Genomic DNA, 21,585 nt, shown 5'->3' with positions numbered 1-21,585 from the left:
TTTGATTTTGAGAAGTGGAAATTTGATCACGGTGTTCTGGACTTGGACTTGTTTTGCTTGCTTATAATGTGAGTGAACCTCGCGGCGTAGCAGCCGATCTTATAGGAATCGACAGTGCAACAAGGAAAATATCAAGAAAGGCAACATGCTCCGAACTTACTTAGTGTCTACTTAGTCTTGTTGTGTGTTTTAGAATCTGCGAGGGGTACGTGGTAGTGGATCTCGGAGCCATTGGATCTGCATAAGACTACGATCACCACCTCCGCTTCTCAGAAGAGCATTTAAAAATGTGGAGGGCATGCGGGGCCGACACTAAAGTCAGGTTCACATTGATTGAACTAAGAGATTGGGTGAGAAGACCCTTCTTAGCGTGAAGTTAACTCTAGCATATAGAAATGCTCCATGGATGAGGAATCAGGTATTTCTGCACCCGGCGCAATATCGCGCTGAAGATGAAAGATAAGCTTTTAAAGGAGATCCATATAGTGAATGACTTTTTCTTCACAATTTAAACCTTTTAAAAGCTTCGTCTTCGCTATTAGGCTCAGAAGCCATGGTTCTAAGGCCGGGGTCCTGCCACAGGACTTCGGTCGTCTCAACGGAAGCATCATGTGGGGAACCTCCATGCTAAACCTGGAGCACTATGTCGATCATCATTACGATACAGATGACCTCGGAGTTAAGGATCCCCATGAAAATAGACGGATAAGACTTATTGCGTATATATCCTTCCCAACCGCGAATTGAAGGCTGGGGTGGTTTTCCATGAGACATCACTCTGACTACGAGCCGGTGGCCCGGGTGGTATGGCTTGACCTAAGACATTCAAGGTGCTTAGTCGGCGCATTTCAAGAAAGCCACAATTGGCAATGCGAGTCATATCTGCTTTGGAACGTAAACTCCGATCGTTTTATGGTGCTTTGTTGGCGGCTCGGCCTCGGTCCTTGATGCCCGATTCGGCGAAGAATACGACGATGACCTACCAGCGCGGAGTCTACTTCAGAAAACGATGCTATGGACTGGAAGTTCTTCTGTGAGTAAATGCGGGGATCAGTGGATCACGCATTGAAGAATGGCTTGGTTTGGAGTCCCGGGGTTTCGATTGGTGTCGCGGTACGTAGCATTGTAAACTTTAGCGGGCTAAAAGTGACGCTAATCTAAAGGGAACAATTCTGGCAACGGTGTAAGAGATAGTCAAGCCGTAATAACCACAGTTTATTTACGTGTTTACTCTTTACAAGAGGTCGTGGTTCAAATATGACAAAATTTCATCATAATTATAGCTATCCAAACTCATTACATCACGACGTAAATAATTAACATCGTATCCCATTACCCATTCACCACCATTTCCATCGCATAGTATCAGTGCTGATCAAGCTTAAGCGTGGTGGGAAGCCGGGGCCTCAACCTGCTCAGAGTGAATCTGCTTCTCGCCCTTGAGGTCCTCAACGGTCTCAACACCAGCCAGGCCAAGGGTCTCGTAGATGCGCTCCATGCGAGCACGATCAGCCTCAGCAATGCTCTCCTTCTCGCCGCCAAAGAAGATATCCAGCTCCTCCAGAGTCTTGTCCTTGGTTTCAGGGGCGAACTGCCAGATGAACAGACCACCCAGACCACTGAAAATGGCGAAGAAGATGTAAGTTCCGTACTTCATGGAGTTCAGCATGTCCTTGGTGGTCAGACCGATGATGAAGTTGAACATCCAGTTGGTGGAGGCGACGATGGCGACACCGCGGGAACGCTGACTGTTGGGGAAGATTTCCTGGGTCAACACCCATGCGACGGGACCTATAAGGACAGAAATGATTAGTGTTTTCTCAGCAAATCAGAGGCAAGGAAGAGGTGTAGATTAGACATACCCCAAGAGTAGGCAAAGTTAACAGCGAACAGCCAGATGAAAGCTATGGCGACCCAGCCTTGAGAGACGGCAAGACCCTCGTTCAGGTCCCATTGAGGCTTGTAGATACCTTCGACAGTGGCCACGACAATGTGACAGATGAACATGCCAATGGCACCGACAATAAGGAAGCTTTTACGGCCGAACTTGTCCAGGAAGCCGACGGCAGGGAGAGTGAAGACGATCTGCAGGATACCAGTGACACCAGTAGCCAGGAGAGTGGTCTTGGTGGAGGAGAAACCGAAACTGCTGAAAATCTGGGGAGCGTAGTACAGGACGGCGTTGATACCAGTGAACTGCTGGCAAATCATGGTTCCGCAACCGAGCACCAGACGCTTGAGCATGTTGGGGGCGAACAGAGCCTTCCATGGGGCGAGAGCACCACCGGAACCAACGAGCTCACGCTCAGTCTCCTCGTCGAACATGACGGCGGCCTTGATCTCAAGGAACTCAGCCTGCAACAGAGGGTCGTGGGGTGGGAGACGGCGGAGCTTGGAGAGCGAGGCACGGGCTTCCTCATCGCGGTGCTTCATCATCAACCAACGAGGAGAGAAGGGGAAGTAGAACATGCCGAAGAACAAAATCCAGGCAGGGATGATCTGCAGAGCCAAGGGAAGACGCCAGGAGATGGTCTTCTGGCCGAGGCAAGTGTGGCCGTGGTTCGCAGCGGAGTTGTAGCTTCCATCGGTATTGTAGGGGTTGGCAATTCCCTCGGGGTTGCAAGTAGTACCACCAACGTACTGCATACCATAGTCGAGCCAGAAGGCAATGGTAGTACCGATAGTGATAGATAGTTGCTGGAGAGAGACGAGGGAACCACGCAGCTCAGGAGGAGCAATTTCGGCCTGGTAGAGCGGAATGACCATACTGAACATACCAATGCCGACACCACCGATGATACGACCGGCAAAGAAGTAGGCGGGTGACTGGGCACCAGCCTGGAGACCAGTACCGAGAGTGAAGATGACTACAGCAACCATCATGGCGTACTTTCGGGAGATACGGTCAGCGAGGACACCGTTGATCAGAGCACCAGCCCAGGCACCGAGCTCGAGAGCAGCCACAAGCCAACCCTGGATGGTCGATCCGTCGAAGTAGGGGAAGTGGTTCTTGAAGTTCTCCATGACAAGAACGGGACCCATCACACCCTGATCATAACCGTACATGATACAACCCAGGGAAGCGAACAAACAAGTCAAGAAGACATAAGGGTTCTGCAGCATACCCACGACACCATGGGCCTTCTCCGCGTTGGCACGGCCAACGACTGACTGACTAACCGCCATCGTTGCGAGTTGATGATGGAGGAGAGCAAAATAGAAGCCAAAGAGACAACAGAGAAATGATCAGCGAGCCTGGAAGTTCTGCAACATGGGCAGACCAGCTAGATTATATAGCTGTACATCCAATCTTCTCGTGACAGGCATTCTTTTTTTTTCTCTTTTTTCTCCTCCTTTTTCCCAAAACCTCTCCGCGGGGATTAGCGCCATTCTGACAGACACTTGCCCCGGATCAGGGAGTGTCCTCCGCGGTATGCATATGCATGCCACCCAATAAAATCGCCGACGATGTCCTTGAGAGGGGAACCCTGAGCCAACAGGATTGCCGGTGCCAGCATGGACTAACCACACGCTAGAGATATTGTTGGTTAGGCTCGGGGGGCGACCATTAACTCGGCAATGGTTTGACCCGGGTAGGTATACAAAACAGAAACATATCAAATGTTCCACGGACGCTAGCGAGCGCCACCAAGCATCGGTGGCCGTGAAAGAAGCACTCTTGTCCCATGCTTCGGCGTTAACTTGGCGCATGGGCGCCGTGAATCATTGCGAACAAGCCTTGGGTCCAAGAAGCGCCACCATTGGCTGGTTTTCTTGTATTCCGGTTTGCGCCTGTCAGCGTGATCCCTGCCTTCCCCATGTCCCCTCTGTATTATTCGGGGGGCTCTATTGTCCTGAGGGTCATGCTTAGTGCTGATGCACAGGGTGCGGACGCCGGACTGTGAGACCCCAAAAACCCTATTGCCCCCGCTTGGCCGATATTAGGCCGATGGCGCATCTAGATTATGCGAGGGATCGGGGTAGCATCTCTAACCGCCATGAACAATCGATTAGGTGGTCATGATCAGAGGGTCGTTTTGTCTTCTACGAGCACCAATACTGAAGACAGCATCGTGAGAGAGATGAGCCTCGACACGCTCTCACTGTCCTTGTGATGGGAAGGAAAATTTTCAGTCAGACCAAGTGGATTCACAAATGCTGTTGTTAGTCACACGCAGCGACCAAGAGGAGAAGGGAGACGTGAGCATAGCGGGGACCGGGAAAAGTCCATTAGCCTCATTGGGAATGCCCTAGCTCCAAAAGGTCAGAGCAGATCCTCAATCTAGGCCATGAAACCGGTTCAGCAAGTCGTAAGTTAGTAGTATTCTCTGACTCGTTCTGACTCGTACGATGCGTTCGAAGCAAAGAGTACAGAGAGGGTAGCATTCTGGAACGCCCAACCGCCACAAGGCGTGGTGGTCCCGAAGAGGGACCCATAGCGAGCCATGGGAAGAGGGAATCCGGCCTATGATCTTAGCCGTCTCTCAAAGGAAAATGCTCTATCAGCGGAAAGCCGTGCGTGAGAGTTTCGGCATCTGGCAAGCGTTCGGTCTGGCGCCAAGCCATTCGGGGAGCCGATATCCTGCGTGGGGACGCGTGGCACGACCAATGTTTGTCCCGTGGGGAGCTGCATCCTTGGAGTCTGGAGAATCAACCCTCCTTTCACAGCACCATGCCAGTTCCAGATGCCCGGTGAGAAAACACAACTGACAGGTCGGGGAAGACAAACCTGGGGTCTTCGAACCGGTAGGCCTTGAGAGTGTCTGGCCCCATATGCCCAGACCCAAGGGGCGGAGATGAGATGCAGCTAGGGTGGTGCTGTTTTGTTCTGGGGGCCTTTTTCTCGTCTGATCACTGGTGAAGCGTCGTACCCTCGTCGTACTCGTCGTACTCTCGGCCAACCGACAAGGTCCCCCTGCCGATTGATCCGGCGACTTGCACCATCGACAGTGCAACGACCAGTCAGCGGCCAGTCAGCGCGGCGATTGCGCTGACTCGTCCAGCGCCGTCAAACGACGCTTGTCTGAATGGGGCTGGCTTGTGGGCCATATAGCCAATGACAGTCGCTAGATTCTCCCGCCCCTTGTTCGGGTCTAGCCGAAGATGTACCGAGAGATCCTTAGCCAGCCACCAGGAGGGATCAGGAGGAACAAAAGAAGGCACCTGTGTTCGATCCAATTCCCGGTTTGAGTCGTTCTTGTGGCTTGGACCTCTTCCTTCTGGTCTGGATGGGACTCGAAGATCCAAGGAACACCATTTCCTCGCTTAGAGAGACCGTGCTAATAGTCCATCTCGATTTCCCGACAGGATGATGAGTGTTGACTAGACTCGTTTGTGATTAGATCCACGCTCGCTACGCGCCGACGAGTGCGGGGATTTGTTCTAGGGGCCGAAAATGGAATAATGTCGCAGTGAGTGGAAATAATATCGGGGGAAAAAGAAAGAACGAAGGAAAGGAAAAGGAATATTCCGAGCATCTCAGCAGAGAAGAGGGTACATATTGTTAATCACGTCAGTTGGAGTCTCATGGAACAATGACACGCCAAGGCTACTCAAATCCCCTCAACAGGCCTCTGCATCTCTGCATCTCTCAGAATAATACACTTTGATAAGGGACGTAGACAAGCATCAATTGGAGTCCTGGGCATACAACGGGAGGGGTCTGCCAAGACATCACAATGAAACTCTACCGGAGTGGCGTTATAAGTAAGGCTTATGTCAGAAGATCAGCCGGAACCTGAGTGGACTCAATAATGATGCCTTGGAGAATCCTCCTAGACTCCGAGTTTCTAGAGCACACACCGAGTCACTGAAAGGGGATCCCGAAGGAAAATAAGCTAGATGTAGTGTTTATGTTGGGCCTCATGTGGCATCATTCGACCTCTTAGCACGGATATGCTTAGTTTTTGCACGAGAACGCAAGGATTGATACGTCTAGAAGATCTGTGTGTGTCGAAAGGATTGTGAGTGTCAGTAATTCGGGGTCTTGATACCGAACGGCTTGAAAAGATAATGTCCTCGGCTCAAATTCACCCATGTTCTCTGCAGACAAGGGTCTCTTCCAACTTCGTACATGATTGATCCCTCACCAACTGATAACCCACCCCCTCTATCTAGAATTGAGTACGTCGATCTCGACTCAAACTGAAAAGGAACACCATTCGAGAACAAAGTTCTTTCCAGCCTCTCCCCTCTTTGAGAACGGTCGGGTGCCCGCAACTGTTTGTGTCTCACTATATTCGCGACACGCACTAGTAATCTCATGACAGGGTTCTTTCTACAGGATATGGGAAAGATCAGCAGTCAGTGACAAGGCTCCGAGAGTCATTGGTTCTCGACTCTTTCCAGAACTCAACGCGGATTCCCTAGAATCCCTACACGCATTGTAACGTCGGACATTTCGCGCGAGACGATCACCAATTGTATAGCGAACGAATCCATGTTTGGCTTCTTTGATCAGCGCTATATGATGCAACATAAGAAGTCTAAATCCTAATCAGGACTCGACGGTCATGGATTTTGTTTTACATATCTCCCAGTTTAGTTAATGGTTCAATTGAAATCTGACAAGAAGATTGCGCACCACATACAACCAACTCTCACACCTGTCCACACATAATTCAGTTACCCAACAAAGAAAACAGAGGCTTGACGTATCTTCATTCAATCTAGCAAATAGAAGGGGAGACTGCGAGAGAGGAGTGATCCAGTTGTAGAGAACCTGTGGGTGCCTGACAGGCCAGGCAGACACATATCCCTCCCACTGATGAGCTCTCGCAACACCAAGGTTGCACGTGTAAAGCCAATACCACTTGAAATTAACATGTTAGTGGTCTATTAGTGGTGCATAAGAATAATCGTAACCAATTCCTAAGCCATGAGAGACGTAGATGATTCTAGATTGAAGTGCGGGTAGTTCTGAGCAGAACATAACCCTGAGATATATATTCAACACACTGGCTTGCATGAAGGAATGCCACCCAGGCTTGTGTTATGGACGGATCTCACAAGGTTTGAACTTCACCGGGGCGCTTAAAAGTAGGTAATGAACAATTTCTTTGCCTAGATGCTATCCACGACCAGATAGGGGAATTCGTGTGACTTTGTAGTCCGCGGCTGATGGCCTCCCCAACTCTGTACAATACTTACAATACTCAGCTATGTGGGTGAAGACTAGAATCAGCAGGGAGGCCATGAAAATTGTAGGAGTAGCACAACTTAGCCACTTCATTGTCAAGCCAGATTTTAGGTCGGTAGACGGAGAACCTAGTGCCGACAGCAAGAATAGCACGGTAAAGACTAAATGCAAACCATCATTACTTCCAACAGATATATTCAGTGTCTGCTTTGGGGCAAAATCAGCATCACTTACAAAGACTGAATATCTTTGGAGCCGCTTGCGCAAGACGAAAACCGCTTCTCCGAGATTTGAGGCTCCCACTGACCTTGAACCGCTGGTAATCATTTCTAGGGACCTATTTCTATTCATTTGTCTCATTTTGGCTTTACCTGAAGGACTTTATTCTGACTTCGCGACAATTTCGTTTTCTCCTTGCATGCTGACCGAAGGCCTTCGTCCTGGTTCTTGTTCTATCTATAAAGAAATGAGCAACAAAGAGGCAATCTCAGGATGAGATTCTTTGAAAAGAAGAAGACGAGACAATGACATTGTTTCCTTCCTCTTTGTTTCTATTGTTTTCTTCCTACTCTCGATTTAGCTCTTCGAGATTCAATGGCATTGTTCGAATCTACATAAGTAGCCTGCCGTCGAGCGCTATTCTACCCAGATCATTGCCCTTAGAGTGCATGGTAAAGTTGAAGATTGACTGGTCGAGTCAAGCTATTCATTCCGTTCTTCTGGTGTGCATCTTGTCTGATTATTTGGAACCTATCTTTCATGCATCACATCACCAATTTGATACAGCCACTTTTGCCCCACCACCATAAGACCATGCGATCGCGTTCGTCAATTTCGCTTGGCATGCTGCCTTGTGAACTGGTCTTGGAGATTGCAGACCACTTGGATGTTGGATCCCTCAGCAGCTTGTCCCAGACCTGCAGAGGATTAAACAGTCTACTCGACCCGGAAATCACCAAGCAAGCTTCCCAATCTGCTCTCGCCCCAAGTAGCCATTACGAGACGAATTTCACCTATGAAGATGATCAACAGCATGGAGTGGATTTTCCTTCTTTCCGAGTCCGGTGGGGCCCAACCCTCGATCAGACAGTAGCATATCGTCAAATGTCCATCCCCCCTGCTTATGTACCGACAGAATTCGAACCTCTTGGCCAGGCGATATACCGGGGCAACTTTGATGCGGTGCAAAATCTTCTTCAGCGAGGTGTGAATCCCAATTCATATCTCGTGAATGGTGCAAGGATGCTCAGTGTAGCTGTTGAATCGGGAAATATGGAGATTATCAAGCTACTCTTGGAATTTGGCGCTCTTCCATGCTGTAAAGACCCAGGACTCCCATCGTCACCCCTAGAACGCGCTGCTCGCAAGAGCGAAATGGAGGTGATACGGGCAATGCTATTGACTGACTGTGAGGTAGATTCATGCATCACCCTCCGTGATGTTGTCTTCTATCGAAAGGAAGTCGTCGAGCTTCTCATTCCGCTAGTGGACAAGAGTAGATTCTACCTTACGAATGCCGGTGGGCAAACCGTGCTACACTTGGCTATGAGAGACGCATATGTTGGCACTGCGATTTATCTTATTGGACTCCCAGGTATTGACCTTGATATTCAGGACTAACATGGGTGGACTGCTTTGCATTATGCACTCCACCGCCATATATTGGTACAGGCTCTTCTCGAGGCCGGGGCTGCAGTTAACATCACGTTGCCTCACGGTGGTCAGAACGCGTTGCATGTTGCGCTCAAAATTGTGGCTGCTTCAGAACTCCCCCCAATACTTTGTGAACTTCTTCGGTATGGTGCCGATGTCAACGGTATGTCACCCTATGGGACTCCCATGCATTGTGCTGTACGGACTAGGGCCAGGTCCATTGTGGAGGTTCTTCTCCGTGAGAGCCTGACCCCACCAGACCTGACAATCCAAGATAGCTATGGACAGACAGCGATGGAGTCGGCTTTTCAACTTGGGTATGATGAGATTGGCAATTTGCTCAAGGAGTATCAATAGGCCTGCGTATGGGTACACAATAATGCGGTTTAAATATTCATCAATGCTCAGCTAAAGAATAATACAGAGATTTGCAATAACAATTTCAGTGACTGTAGCAATGAGAGCATTTTTATAAAAGATCTCTAAATATCTTTCTAAATATCTTTCTAAATGTCTTTCTAAATAGCTTTCTAAATACCCAAGGTGTCGGTAATAAAAGGCTTAGTAGGTATTATAAGTGTATCTAGGTATGTATTCGATGTACCATTTATCCACCACATCCGACAATAGAATAGTCTGTCGTGCGAAAGCACAAGTTGGCGTGCGAGTAGCCTCAGCCTTTTGGTAATAACTTAAGGTATCGAGCTAGTGTTCAAAAAAGATGTCTCATTCCATTTCGGGTTTGTAGATTACAGAATTCTATCCATTCGCTTATAGTGTTTGGACTATCCATGAAAGTTGCGAGGCCCAGCGTAATCATCCTGGCTTAGGTCTCGCAGGCAATCTCAAAAGCGCAAAATATCAGTTCTATTTCAATCATCTCAAAAGGAACACCGCGAATTAGATCAGTATCTGGATGAAATAACGTTCCAGGGGCGAACTCTGATCCTTTCCAAAGACCGCTTACTCGAAGATGGATCGTATCTCTGGTTCGTCATGGTATTTGGCCCAGAAGTAGACTGATTCAAATCCACTTGCCCTGCTCCTTCTATCGACACCACGTTCAACCAATGTACGGATGAGGGGCACACACCCGGACCTGAGCGCAAGATATAGGCAATTCTCCCGCTGGGTTGTTACGAGATTGGGGTTTGCCCCTCTCTGAATAAGGACATCGGCCACGTCAAACCGTTCGGTTTGGATAGCTAGGTGCAATGCCGTATAGCCATGCACATCTTGAATGTCGATGTCCACTTCTGGATGGCAGGCAAGAGGCATAGCTAGATGTGAGTATTCAGCACCTAGGGCTACGTGCAAGGCTGTTTGACCTAAATGACCCTTCGCGTTGAGAACAGTCCCTGGGAACTCGCTCTTCAATAGGCTGAAGAAGTTAATATCATTGCGCACGACAATCCACCGAAGCACTGTCCATCCAACTGATGAGATAGGTGTCGGGTTCCCCCCATACGCGAGAGCCATTTGCATGGTCTCAAGGGTACAGTATGCTGCGATCGCCTGCATAACCCTGTCCGCGTTCAGATCACCCCCAGCCTCAATCAAAAGATGAACGATTTCATCCTTATGTCCTCTAGCCGCATGGATAAGCGGACTCGTATTCGTGATTAGATCAGGTCTAGATGCATCCGCACCAAACTCCAACAGCAACCGGACCATGTCCTCACATCTAGACTGTATAGCTAAACCGAGTAAGCGCTCCCCGGAAACGACGTACGAGTTAGGATCCACATTGTGGTTCAGCAAGCCCCGCACAATATCAAACTCACCTTCCGCTACAGCCTTCCCAAGGGAGTCGAAATCAGAGGCACCAAAATCCCCGGCGGGAACACCGTACGAGGTGTGCAAGCTGAATACTGGATCATCGATCCCGTGTCGCTGCCCTTCATCGTAGAGGAAGTTTTCTTCGTAGAGGCTCAATGGTGCGAAAGCTGCGGTCTCGGCTCTTTTGCGGATCTCTGGCAAAAGGAGCCAGTATAGGGAGCTGCAGCTTTGAGCAAGTCGGAGTACTGATTGAGTGTCTAGGTTTTGTGCAATTTGTTGAACCATCTCGGGGGGTAGATCGCCAAGGTTGAGGAGCATAGCATCGAACTGGCCTCCAGTCATTGTGGATGTCTTGAAATATTCGAACAGTCTGGATAAGAAGGGTGATTTTGGTTGAGGTAGTTATGGACTGCAGAGAGCTTGAGATGGTAGGCGTATGCAATAATAGACTTTCCATTGGGGAGGCATGAAATTCGATATTTATATCAATTACCCACCTCAATGCATGACATGCTCAAAGTTGTCTACTGTTTTTTGTACAAAGGCATTGTCTACTCCTGATCAGTGTGAAAGAGCCCTTCAAAGAATTTCACGTAGTGTAGCAAGGACACCATCTGTCAGCCTGTGTGCTCTTCCCCCTGACTGTTTCAGATAGCTTAGCTGAAGAACTACAGAGCTGGGGCTTAAGTGTAACGATATGACAGGACCGAGAGAATGAAGAAACGGACCCCTCTAGTTGAGCTCCAGGAACTGGGATTACATATCACAAAGTTTCCGACAGACTTAACATTTAAGACAATGACAAAGAAATCCCTTTGTATTTGAACAATGGCATTGAAAATCTGAGAGACACTGAGGAGACGTGCCTCATCAAATCTTGGGAATGTTTTACAAAAAAAGACCTAACATCGCGGTAATTTATTGTTGAACGAGCAGCTTGACGAGCCTAGAATTAAGGATCTAACATATTGACATTGTAGATTCGAAATTTTCTGCTCATTATCGACCTAAAATCTACTTGAATTGAAAATTGATTTCCCTGTTTCAAAAAAGAAAGTTAAAGCATACAGATTTACATTGTAAAACCGTTTCTCCAGTCTAGATAATAAGGATTCAGTGTATCTATTGTCCACTATATCCGAAACCGGAATAGTCTGTCGTGCGAAAGCACAAGTTGGCGTGCGATTAGCCTCAGCCTACCAGAAATGCCAAGTAAATCCTTCCTTTCCTGTTAAGACCCGATTGCTGAGGGCACTGCGTAGACGTAACGAAAGCGAACGGCCTAACAACATTGCAAGCTTGAAGGACAACTACCTGCGTTGCCTCAAACTCGTAACCCGACAAGGAGCTTTTCTCGGGGCAATAGCTTCAGCACCAAAGGGGAAGATCAAAGCTCTTCCGCACATCAACAAGAAAGGCCAACGAGTACCGGAAACTACTTAAACCATCTTACCAGATTGTCCTATGGATTTACTAGGCTAGCGACGTAATTCCTCAAAATGAGTTTCATTAAGCATATCTACTCAATAAACGTGCAGGTAACATTGACCATTGATGTATCAGGCTCTAAACACGACACGGGTTTCCTAACGCCATAGTAGAAACCCGAAAAAAAGCGCAAGAACAAAATCCCCGGGGATTTAAAGCAAAGAAATGAACAGGCTAGGCCGGATGATACAGAGGTATGAAATGAGGATTAGAGAAGATAAACGGAGAAGAAAAAATCCAGAAAATCGAAGGACAAGCGTATCCGTGGATAAAGAGGAAAGAGAAAGAGAAAGGTTGAATGGGGAGCGCGACGTAGAGGGAACGGAACCGTGTATGTACTTTGAAATTCACAAGGGCCGGCGCCGTCACCCATGAGGGAGGGGGTATGTATGCAAGGTATGTATGATGGATGTATGGCTGAAAATGTGGCTCGTGGACTCGTTTCGACGGCAACCCATTGCTTCTAGGGGTTGATTAGAGGCCGGAATCCCGTTGTGCCTTTTTTCCGATTTCTGCTTTATCTTCTCATTTTTCTCAGTTCGCTCATTCATTTCTGCTCACCGGAGCACGTCGAGTGGTGGAGGGGAAAGAAGTTGACGGGGGAGTCGAGGACCGCGACTTGAAAATTCACTTCTGGGTCGGATGGTGCTTTTGCGTAGCTTCTTCTCGACCATCACCTCCAGCGTAGAAAGGAAAGAATCCAACAATTGGGTATCATAACAAAGCTGTTTTGGCGAAGGCGCGCAGAATTAATGAAGGGGGAATGGTGCTGGAGGTGATGGTGAAATATGGAGCGAGTGTGGATATCCGATGTGAATTTAGTCGGGGTTGGTGAGCTGAGAGATAAGTAAGTAAATTTTTCTTGTCAAATCAGATCGGTTCCAGTAGGACTCACCCGAAGCACGGGACGCGAGTAGTCCTCGTTGTCCTGCAGGGACACACTGCTATCCCGAGGACCGTTGGGGTAAATATCGGTTTTCAGCCGATTATCAGTGAAGGTGTGCTTGCGTCCCAGACTCGACGATCCCGACAGGTCGTGGGAATGACCTTGCGGGAAGATGCCCCGAGCGAAGCTTGATGCTTGGCTGTTTCGGTTCTCCGTCATGTCGGCTGTGCTGGGAATAGGGCTGGCAGAGCGAGCACGCTTTCGGTAGAAGAAGACCAGGAAGATCAGAGCGCCCACGAGGGCAAGACCACCAATCACTCCGATCACGATACCGGCGATGGAGCCGCCACTCAGCTTGCTGCTGCCAGTTGCCGCGGCATTGGCCGAGGAAGAATCCTGGACACCTGTCTGGCTGGCGGCGGAAACAGTGATAGTCTTCACCTCGCCGGCCGAGGTGGTCTCCTTGACAACACTCCCAGTCGGGGTAGTCGAGTCAGATGTGGTGGACTAGAGCGGTATGTTAGCAAATTCGAACCAACGTAATATCTTTTCGGGTGGTGTCCAGATAATACAGTTTGTGTAGAGTTTGTAGATGTTCCTGTCGATGATGAAGTGCTGCTAGTGCTTTCCTGTACCACGAATGAGAATAAAATTTCATGGAACAGCAAAGCACCCAGGCGCAAGCATGAAAGACGATCCAGAACACGAACAACAATGCAACGAGCTCCAACCGATAGGCCAACGGGATATTCATGTATAAGGAACGGTGTTAACTTACCGAAGTCGAAGAAGTAGTGGTGGACGAGCTACTGCCCCCCTCCGTGCTCGTCACCGAGTTACCAGTGATCTTCACATATGCGTAGACACCCTTGGAGGCACTGCCACAGCTGTCATCTGGATAACCGGGGCAGCCAGTCGAGCACTCCGAAGTGCTTTTGCGGGAGGACGAGGAAGGGGCCACATTGGAGCACCAACAATTCTTTCCCTGGAGGATACCGAGAGCATAGTCGGCGCAAGTCTCCTCGCAAGCTCCATTGGACTGATAGGTGTCGGAAACTAAAGATATGAGAAGCTGGAGTCAGCATACAGTTCCATTTGAGTAAATATTCCATGTTCCACTTACCGGCCGAAAATGAAGATCCAGTGTTATCAGTTGCGCAGTATGCCAGGCTACTGGCAGCTTCGGCGAAGGGCCGAGCCAGGAGAGCCAGAGCCAGCAGCAGCATCAGTACGAATTGCATGTTGTTGAGAGGGGGCCGACCGATGCCGCCAGAAGAGACCGCGATAAGCGATTGTGTTCGTTCGCCGACCCAATTTCACCCAACTCCGGGCGATTTCTGTAGAGGGAAGTGTCACAATCAGGAGGGATAAGATTGAAATTTAAAATGAGTTCTGTGGATGCCGCGCCGACCGGTGGTTGTGGTGCCGATCACCCATGCGATGAGAAGGTTTCTGGAGAAGATAGGAACAGGAAGATGGTTGGCGATCGGAGAAGCAAATCAACGAGTGTTCTACTGATTCCCCCACCAAGCTGAACGTTACACGCCGCGATAATCCTTTTAAAAGGGCAATCGCATCGTTCTAGCCCAGGCAGATGTCGGAGGAGGCGGCGACAACGGAAGATGGTGAAAGGGGAGGAGGCGGAGGGAAAGAGTGGTCGGAAATGGATGACAGTTGAAAGTGAGAGTGTTCAGTTGTCAAGAGTCAAGGCACGAAAGAGAGAGGAGACAGTCACGGGGCGTTACGATGTTACGATCGGAGGACGGAGAACGGAGTTATGTTAGTAGTGTGAGTGTTAGGCTGTTAGCCATGTTGGCATTGGCATAATATTAGCATGCTGGCCGGCATTGCCGCTAGCCAAGTGGATACAGTGACTGTCGTGCACGTCCTTGCTGAGACTGTTAGACTGTTGTAAGTAAACGGGCTATACAGATTGTATTGAAGTACCTATACAAAACCTCTCTAATGTCTTGCTTGATTGATGGCCATTTACAAGTGCAACCTTAACGTGGTACGCTCCGGTGAACTCGCCGGGCTCGAGGTGTAAGATACAAAGTTAATAATGATTCATGGAGTGACAGTAGAGTCTTACCATCTTTCATATGAAAATGGCATCTTTCAGAAGGTCTAGAAGGCATATGCGGGCAATCCACTCGTAATTGACTGTGCTATCGTGGATTCACAGCCATTGCGCGTGCATTATTTGTTTTTGTTTCCCCCTCTGTCTCACTTAGTCAGAAGAGAATGGCCATTCAATTGGTGGCTCACAGTAAACCGAATACCAGTTTCGTGCTCATCGGCTCCACCCAGCCTCGTTCGCATTGGCTGGGCTGAGGGAAAAAAGCTTCGGAAGGTTGGTCTCGAGAATTCCTGCCTGCCAACATTCTCAAGGAGCTATCCTTCATACTTGTCTTTGTCTTTCTCATGTGCTGCTAATAATAATATTCTTTCATTCATAGATGGTAGATGGCAGGTGATAGGCCCTAATATGATCTCCATTGATTATACAAGTCGATGTCCTCGTTAAACTGTTGATTGGAGTGATAGAAAACCATCCGATACCCCGACAGTAATCCCGGTCGTCACCTTGTAATCTGTGTGACTAGGGCCGATAGTGCCAACTAAAGCACGGCATACGTAATGTGTGGATAAGCCCGAGTCGTTGGTCTGTCTCAGAGCTGCAGCCCAAAACAAGCCACACACAGCTCTTCCGAACGCCACATGAGAACATCAAAGCGCCCCAGCAACGGGTTTGTGTATAGAATCAAGAGGTTATGCTGAGTACTAAGCGGATGTTCTGACTGTGATAGTGGACTTTGGCATTAAAGCCTCAGATCTAAAATAACTATCTACTACGCTAGCTCAGCTAATGCCGCTAATTCTTCTTTCTTTATCGGCAATAGGACACGATAACCCTATGGGACACTTAGCCCTCGAAATACCACAAACTGTTATTAGTGGCCATTGTTCTGATTTACACTCGGTCAAATCGTGTATAATTACTTCTTCGAGACCCTCCCCCTCTATCAATGTTCCAGGGGAACAAAAAAAAATTCAAATTCCTATTCTCTCGGCAACTCTTGGCCTCTCATTTCTTTATCTTTTCCCATGGAGTCCTTCTCCGGAAGATAAACCTGTTCCCCTATTCCCCCTCAACGACATTCACGCAGGTCCTGATTGCTTGAGAATCATGGACTATAGATGCCAGAAACGACGATCAGTATCTTGTTCATCCACAAAGGCAAGCGAGTCCCGGGTTGTGTGACGGTCAATGCATAAATACTGTAATAACTAATCACCCCCTGTGCCGCGGTCCATGGTTACCCCCGTCCGCTCGGGGCTGCCTTGACCAAGTTTATTCCCAGTCCCTGCGCAAGTTTATTCCAGAGTCGGCTGGGCACTAGATATAACAATAACTATATCTTTCCATTCCTCGTGCCCATAGTTCTCTTTGCTTTTCTTTTGCTTTTTCATTTCTCTGCTTCTTACCCCTATCTGATATCAGATCCCGGTAGAAATCTTGGATGAGCCAGACGGATCGGCTTTGTGGCAACGAATCCTGCGTCAGTGGATCGGGGCTGGAATCGTTGGATGGGCCCACAATGTAAATTGGAGGAAGATGTAATAAATGTGTACAGTAATTTTGTAAATAATACAGAATTTTGAGCTGCACATCAATGACATTATTATCCATCACGCCGATCGATCGATGATTTGGGCGCTGTAACAAACTCTGCATTGAGGCATTGATTGATCTTATTCACGAGTCATGGATTTCATGGATTCCTCTTGTCATTCGAGTTCATATAAACTATAGACATACGGAGGAGAATACGCTCAATTATTGACCTCCCTGTCGACTTGTTCCATCTCAATGCCCCACAAGTCGTGTTCTCTTCGCCATTATGTACGCAGTACAGATGGAGACATGTATCGAGTGCAATTCCTGAGTCCCATTCTCGGACTATCTACTTTAATAATCCTGTTGTCCTTAGTTGTAGCACGGTAAAAGCTTGACAATTCAGAGTTAGACCAGCGAATCAGGTTCTTTCTCTGTCAATTCGATTTGAAGCATTCCACCACCCACCTTGCAATATGTATCTCAGTCTCGGGTCCTAATCTGATATCTTGCCAGATTTTCCAAAACGTTAGTGAATATTTTTGCTCAAGAAGATTCATACCTAAAAGCGCCACCGTACACATCATTCTGAGATCACGAAACCTTCCGAATCCAGTACTGTAGCCCCAGTAGTCTCCAGTGCCCACAGGTAAGTACTGATTTGATACTGTACCTTTTCGCCATTACCAATCAATCACCAACAACTGATCCATATGTTGTACACCCACACCCACACCCACACTCCAGGCTTCCAATTGCATCGCCATTGTACCTGTGCCTGGCAAATGCTCTCCACTACAGTACATACATACATACATAACCTCCCCACAGTACTCCGTAGTTGCCATTAATATGCCTGAGACACCACACACCCACCGGCATCGCGGGTGGCGGCAGGGGTATGTGTAATCTACTAATCCTGCGATTTGGGTCGCACCAGGGGGGTGGGAAAGGATCGAGGCTTGCCCCATGATCGCCAGTCAGAAATCCTTCTGGTCTTGGTTTTTTCCGGTTGTTCGGAACGTTTCTGTGGGTGCTTGACTTGGGCAGATTTAAAAATGAAGAATGTATGTTTACTTCATAGTATGTAGTCTACAGTAGTGCTATATGAAGTACATTATGACCGACTTTTTTTGTTCAGGGGTTGAAATCTCAAATATCTTGCTCTTAATCCGGGTCACTTGTGCATGTCAGGCCAGGTGGCTTGCTGTATGTCTTGGCTTTGACGCCAAGTAGGATTTGATGTCGCGGCCTTGGGCTTGGGCGGAGGAGAACTCGTGGTATTTTCTTGTCTTATTCCGATATTTCCATAGAGAATGGGATTTGATTTGGATACGGGGTGAAGAACCACACATTTATCTTCCTATATTACTGAATAGGATTATCGATGTCTGCCTATACTTCGAGGTCCGCCGATTCCTAGCAGGAATGGGTGACTGAGCTCTTCAGATTCTCGAGAATCACCAGTGTTGACTATTTTTAGGCTATCGCCTAGGATTAGTTGAACTATCGGTATTGAATGTCTCGCCCTTTACCAGCTGACTGGCAAATGTCAAGCCTGGGGACCGTTCAGATGACATCGATGTACCAAATCAATCCATGATAGACGGTGCTTGGATCGTGACCATCCACGTCCAGACTCTGCCACTTTACCTGTTCTCAGAGGTCTATGATACTCAGAGTATATACAACCCTCGTATTATCTAGTCGAGGCAGCAAGCACATGACCCCCACCAGCTACGGGATGACTTAGGACAAGATGGTATACCTAGCACGAACGAGCATCGATCTTGACCATACTATCCGCCAACATTATGAATCAATTTGCCCGAGAAAAATATCCTTGAATTGAATTGAGCTGTAAATGCAAAAGCAACGACCATGCAAACGTCAATCATAAATCATTATTGAACTAGAACCAGATAGATCAAACACCCAGCTCCTCACATCCTCTCATCGATGATCCACTCCCGCTCTCTTATATGCCTCTTGCCCGTCATCCGTGGCCGAGGGGGCATCCGATCCATGACGGGCATAGGCATAGGCCACGATGGTTTCTCCGCTCGTTCGCGATGCATCTCTCTAATACGTCGACGTCTTGCGTGGCGGATCTCATCGGAGAGTTCGACGAGTTCGTCGATATCAGCCTATAGTTACAGAGTCAGCAATGTCTCCTCTTGTAGCAGCCATTTCACAACCACAATGGGGGAGAGTGACAAACTTACCGGTTCTAGAAATGAGAAGATGTAATAAAATGTTCTCGTCTCCTCAAACTCATAGCCAAGTCGTTCGATAGCGTCGCGGACTACCAGGTCCTTGGTAATCTCTGTCCAGCGTTCATCACGACGCTCTTTCACGACTTGTTGCTCGACCCGTCCGCGGATTTCAAGGTCTTCTTCTAGGGCTCCCTTAGGTGCGACTTCGACGACCTCGAGGGCACCGGTCATTTCAACGACGTCTTCCTTTGCGGGTGTATGAACGACGGACCACTCGTCAACGTTCTCCTTGGTGATTTTCTCGATGGGCGAGCGGTGTTTCATTTTTTTCTTGTGTATCTTTATCTCCTCCTCGATCTCGGCTTCAACTTCAAGTTCCAGGTCACGGGGAATTTCACGCCGCGAAGTAGTCTGGGAGGAGCTTCCTGCGATGGAAGAGTCGGTTTCTTCGTCATCCAGGGATCTGGGTTTGCGATTACGACGTGAAGGTTGGACCGGCTTCCAGGGATCACTGAAGTCGAGTGATGGGCCACTGGTCGGTGATACAGATTCGTCTTTGTCGCGGTGTTTGAAGACAATTTCTTCCTCTGACATGCGGCCCCGTTTGTCCTTTTTGCTTCTATATGGTCTGTTAGCGTTGAAGCCGCCATGATATCTAATAGACTGACCGATGGTGGATATCGATTTCGTCAAAGCTGCTTCTCGTGGAAGATATCTCTGGACTCGGTGCCCGTGGCGGACGGGCTGTATCGAATCCTAAAAGGTCATTAGCACAGTCCAGTAGCTGGAGTGCAGATACCTTACCATGATCAACATGCCGGTGATGCGTGATAACGTCCTGGTGAATTGGAGGAGCCCGGATAGGCTCCGGTGACGGAGATGGATCTTGCGGTGGGGACCTTCGTTTGCTCTTTCGAATGAGTATCTCATCACTCTCCGCACTATCCCTGCCACGCTCCCGGCCATGCTCCTCTCGACGGACCAGAATATCTTCTTCATCATCAACTTCCCGACGCCGCGGTTTTGAGCGTCTGCGCTCGCGGATGCGAATTTCTTCCTCTTCCGCCTCCCTCTCAACCGGCCAAGCCCCAGGCGGTTCTCGTGGTGGTGGTTCCCGCACATATCTCGGCTCTGGCTGACTGGGTCGACGCCGTCGCCTCGTTTCTCGTAAGCGTATCTCCTCCTCTTCTTTCAGTTCCCGAGGTGTCGGTCTGTCCTTCCATTGCATAACCAGTTCTTCTTCGAATGACGGTTCTCCGCGGTGCCATGATCCCCGCGGCTGTTCTTGTTCTCTGTCGTCAATGATTCGCTCTTCAAATTTCACCTCACGGCGCGACGGTCTGCGTCGAGGTCTGGATGATTGTCCGAAGTAAACTTCTTCCCGGTCATCCTCGTAAACTTTCTCCATGGGTCTCAAGTCCCCCTCGCTCGCTCGTTCCCGATGTCGAATCATCATATCCTCTTCTTCCAGATCACGCGGTCTCCGATATCGTCGATTGCCGCGCCTCTCTCGCTCCCCCGATGATCAACTCAGACTCCTCTTCCTCGACGACTTCGCGAGGCCGGTGACTCTGACTACCGCGCCGGCGTGATGAGCGCACCCGATATTCCTCTGGATCAGGACCTGGTAGTGGCTCTTCCAGCTCATCTCTCTCTCTTCTCACCATGGGCCCCCAATCCCTTGGCGGGGCAAAGCTCTCTCGGACAAAGTCGCGTGGTGGACGATCCCGGATATGCATGCGCTCCAGATCTTCGACGGGAGGCATTGATCGGCGTCGGCGATACTCGACATCCTCATCAAACTCACGCTCCCGTCGACGTGATCGTGGATACCGATCTCGCTCCCGTTCGACCTCGAATTCCTCCTCTTCGAAGTACTCGCGCGGTAGGGCCCGCCGAGACATGGCTGATATAGAAGCGAAGATCAGATAGCGAGATTAAAATTATCTGATTGAGTGCGTATGTGCATCAGTTTGCAGGAAGATGTGAGACTTCCACTTCGCGTGCTGGAGTGTTGATCGGGCAGGGAAGGCGGCTATCAAGATCGGCGGGGCAAGACAGCGGTTTGCGGGGCATTAAACACGTCGTAGCCTACGCCGGCACTTCCCAAGTCCTACACAGATCCCAATATTCATCGACGACAAAGGTAACTTAGAAAAGTGAGGTCAATCTCAGGAAGGAAAGATTGCAAGTCACCATGATCGGTAAAGGCAGCAAACATGTCGTGGGGACTGACCAGCACATGCATACGACATAAGCCAACGTCCGATGACCCCGCGACCCGCTGATGTCACACCCACGCGGCACAACAATCGGATTCTTGAGAGCACACGAGGGCAGGACCAAAGACTATTTTGGGGAGTAGTCAACAATGGCATTCAGTCACGAGTTGGTAGGGCTGATTCTTGATCTGAGGATTTCTAGAAATTGTTTGTTTACTCTTAACTACATTCTGTCCCCTCATCCATGGGTCTCGACGAGACTTTAAAACGGTCGAACCACAAATGAGATTTGGGCTGCCGTGGACCAGATGACGTTGATACCAGTCAGCAAAATTGACCCTCAAGGCCTTTGTCTATGTACATATGGACTTTTGGTGGGTAGAAAAGTCATGACGACACTTCAGCTGAGACCCTTGCATACCGGAGATTCCCATTGGACAAGCGTGAAGCTGAATGGGGTCAAAAAGGTGCAAGATTTAGCGAAACCAGGAAGACTCACAATTCACTATGGTCAAATCCGAGCTACAGTCATTTTAAGGGGTTGGAAATCAAACAGATTCTTTGAATGGGAGCAACTAGGGACT

The 21,585-nt window shown here is 48.8% G+C and overlaps 6 protein-coding genes across 6 annotated transcripts; 1 reads left to right on the top strand and 5 right to left on the bottom strand.

Annotated features, from left to right (window-relative positions):
- Nucleotides 1-1,381: 1,381 nt before the first annotated feature.
- Nucleotides 1,382-3,186, bottom strand: N7473_003486 (sugar porter family MFS transporter; the record flags this gene model as incomplete). Its single annotated transcript, XM_057149426.1, has 2 exons — nucleotides 1,382-1,791; nucleotides 1,863-3,186. The coding sequence occupies 2 exons, from the start codon at nucleotides 3,184-3,186 to the stop codon at nucleotides 1,382-1,384; spliced, it is 1,734 nt and encodes a 577-aa protein (XP_057013080.1).
- Nucleotides 3,187-7,951: 4,765 nt separating this feature from the next.
- Nucleotides 7,952-9,148, top strand: N7473_003485 (F-box domain and ankyrin repeat protein; the record flags this gene model as incomplete). The annotated part of the gene is made up of 2 exons (XM_057149425.1): nucleotides 7,952-8,698; nucleotides 8,810-9,148. 2 exons carry the CDS (start codon nucleotides 7,952-7,954, stop codon nucleotides 9,146-9,148), a joined length of 1,086 nt encoding a protein of 361 aa, XP_057013079.1.
- Nucleotides 9,149-9,754: 606 nt separating this feature from the next.
- On the bottom strand, nucleotides 9,755-10,912 carry N7473_003484 (uncharacterized protein; the record flags this gene model as incomplete). The annotated part of the gene is made up of 1 exon (XM_057149424.1): nucleotides 9,755-10,912. The coding sequence occupies one exon, from the start codon at nucleotides 10,910-10,912 to the stop codon at nucleotides 9,755-9,757; it is 1,158 nt and encodes a 385-aa protein (XP_057013078.1).
- A 1,964-nt stretch (nucleotides 10,913-12,876) lies between these two features.
- N7473_003483 (uncharacterized protein) lies at nucleotides 12,877-14,185 on the bottom strand (the record flags this gene model as incomplete). The annotated part of the gene is made up of 5 exons (XM_057149423.1): nucleotides 12,877-12,894; nucleotides 12,954-13,451; nucleotides 13,517-13,573; nucleotides 13,723-14,000; nucleotides 14,068-14,185. The coding sequence occupies 5 exons, from the start codon at nucleotides 14,183-14,185 to the stop codon at nucleotides 12,877-12,879; spliced, it is 969 nt and encodes a 322-aa protein (XP_057013077.1).
- A 4,321-nt stretch (nucleotides 14,186-18,506) lies between these two features.
- N7473_003482 (uncharacterized protein) lies at nucleotides 18,507-20,187 on the bottom strand (the record flags this gene model as incomplete). The annotated part of the gene is made up of 4 exons (XM_057149422.1): nucleotides 18,507-18,710; nucleotides 18,789-19,398; nucleotides 19,448-19,535; nucleotides 19,584-20,187. The coding sequence occupies 4 exons, from the start codon at nucleotides 20,185-20,187 to the stop codon at nucleotides 18,507-18,509; spliced, it is 1,506 nt and encodes a 501-aa protein (XP_057013076.1).
- A 64-nt stretch (nucleotides 20,188-20,251) lies between these two features.
- On the bottom strand, nucleotides 20,252-20,683 carry N7473_003481 (uncharacterized protein; the record flags this gene model as incomplete). The annotated part of the gene is made up of 1 exon (XM_057149421.1): nucleotides 20,252-20,683. One exon carries the CDS (start codon nucleotides 20,681-20,683, stop codon nucleotides 20,252-20,254), a length of 432 nt encoding a protein of 143 aa, XP_057013075.1.
- Between the last annotated feature and the right edge of the window lie 902 nt (nucleotides 20,684-21,585).

This window comes from Penicillium subrubescens, assembly GCF_028828155.1.
Source record: "Penicillium subrubescens strain IBT 31985 chromosome Unknown utg000002l_segment0_segment0, whole genome shotgun sequence".
NCBI classification, from domain to species: Eukaryota; Fungi; Ascomycota; class Eurotiomycetes; order Eurotiales; family Aspergillaceae; genus Penicillium; species Penicillium subrubescens.
Note: the sequence above shows the minus strand (reverse complement) of the source record. Positions and strands in the feature narration are given on the sequence as shown.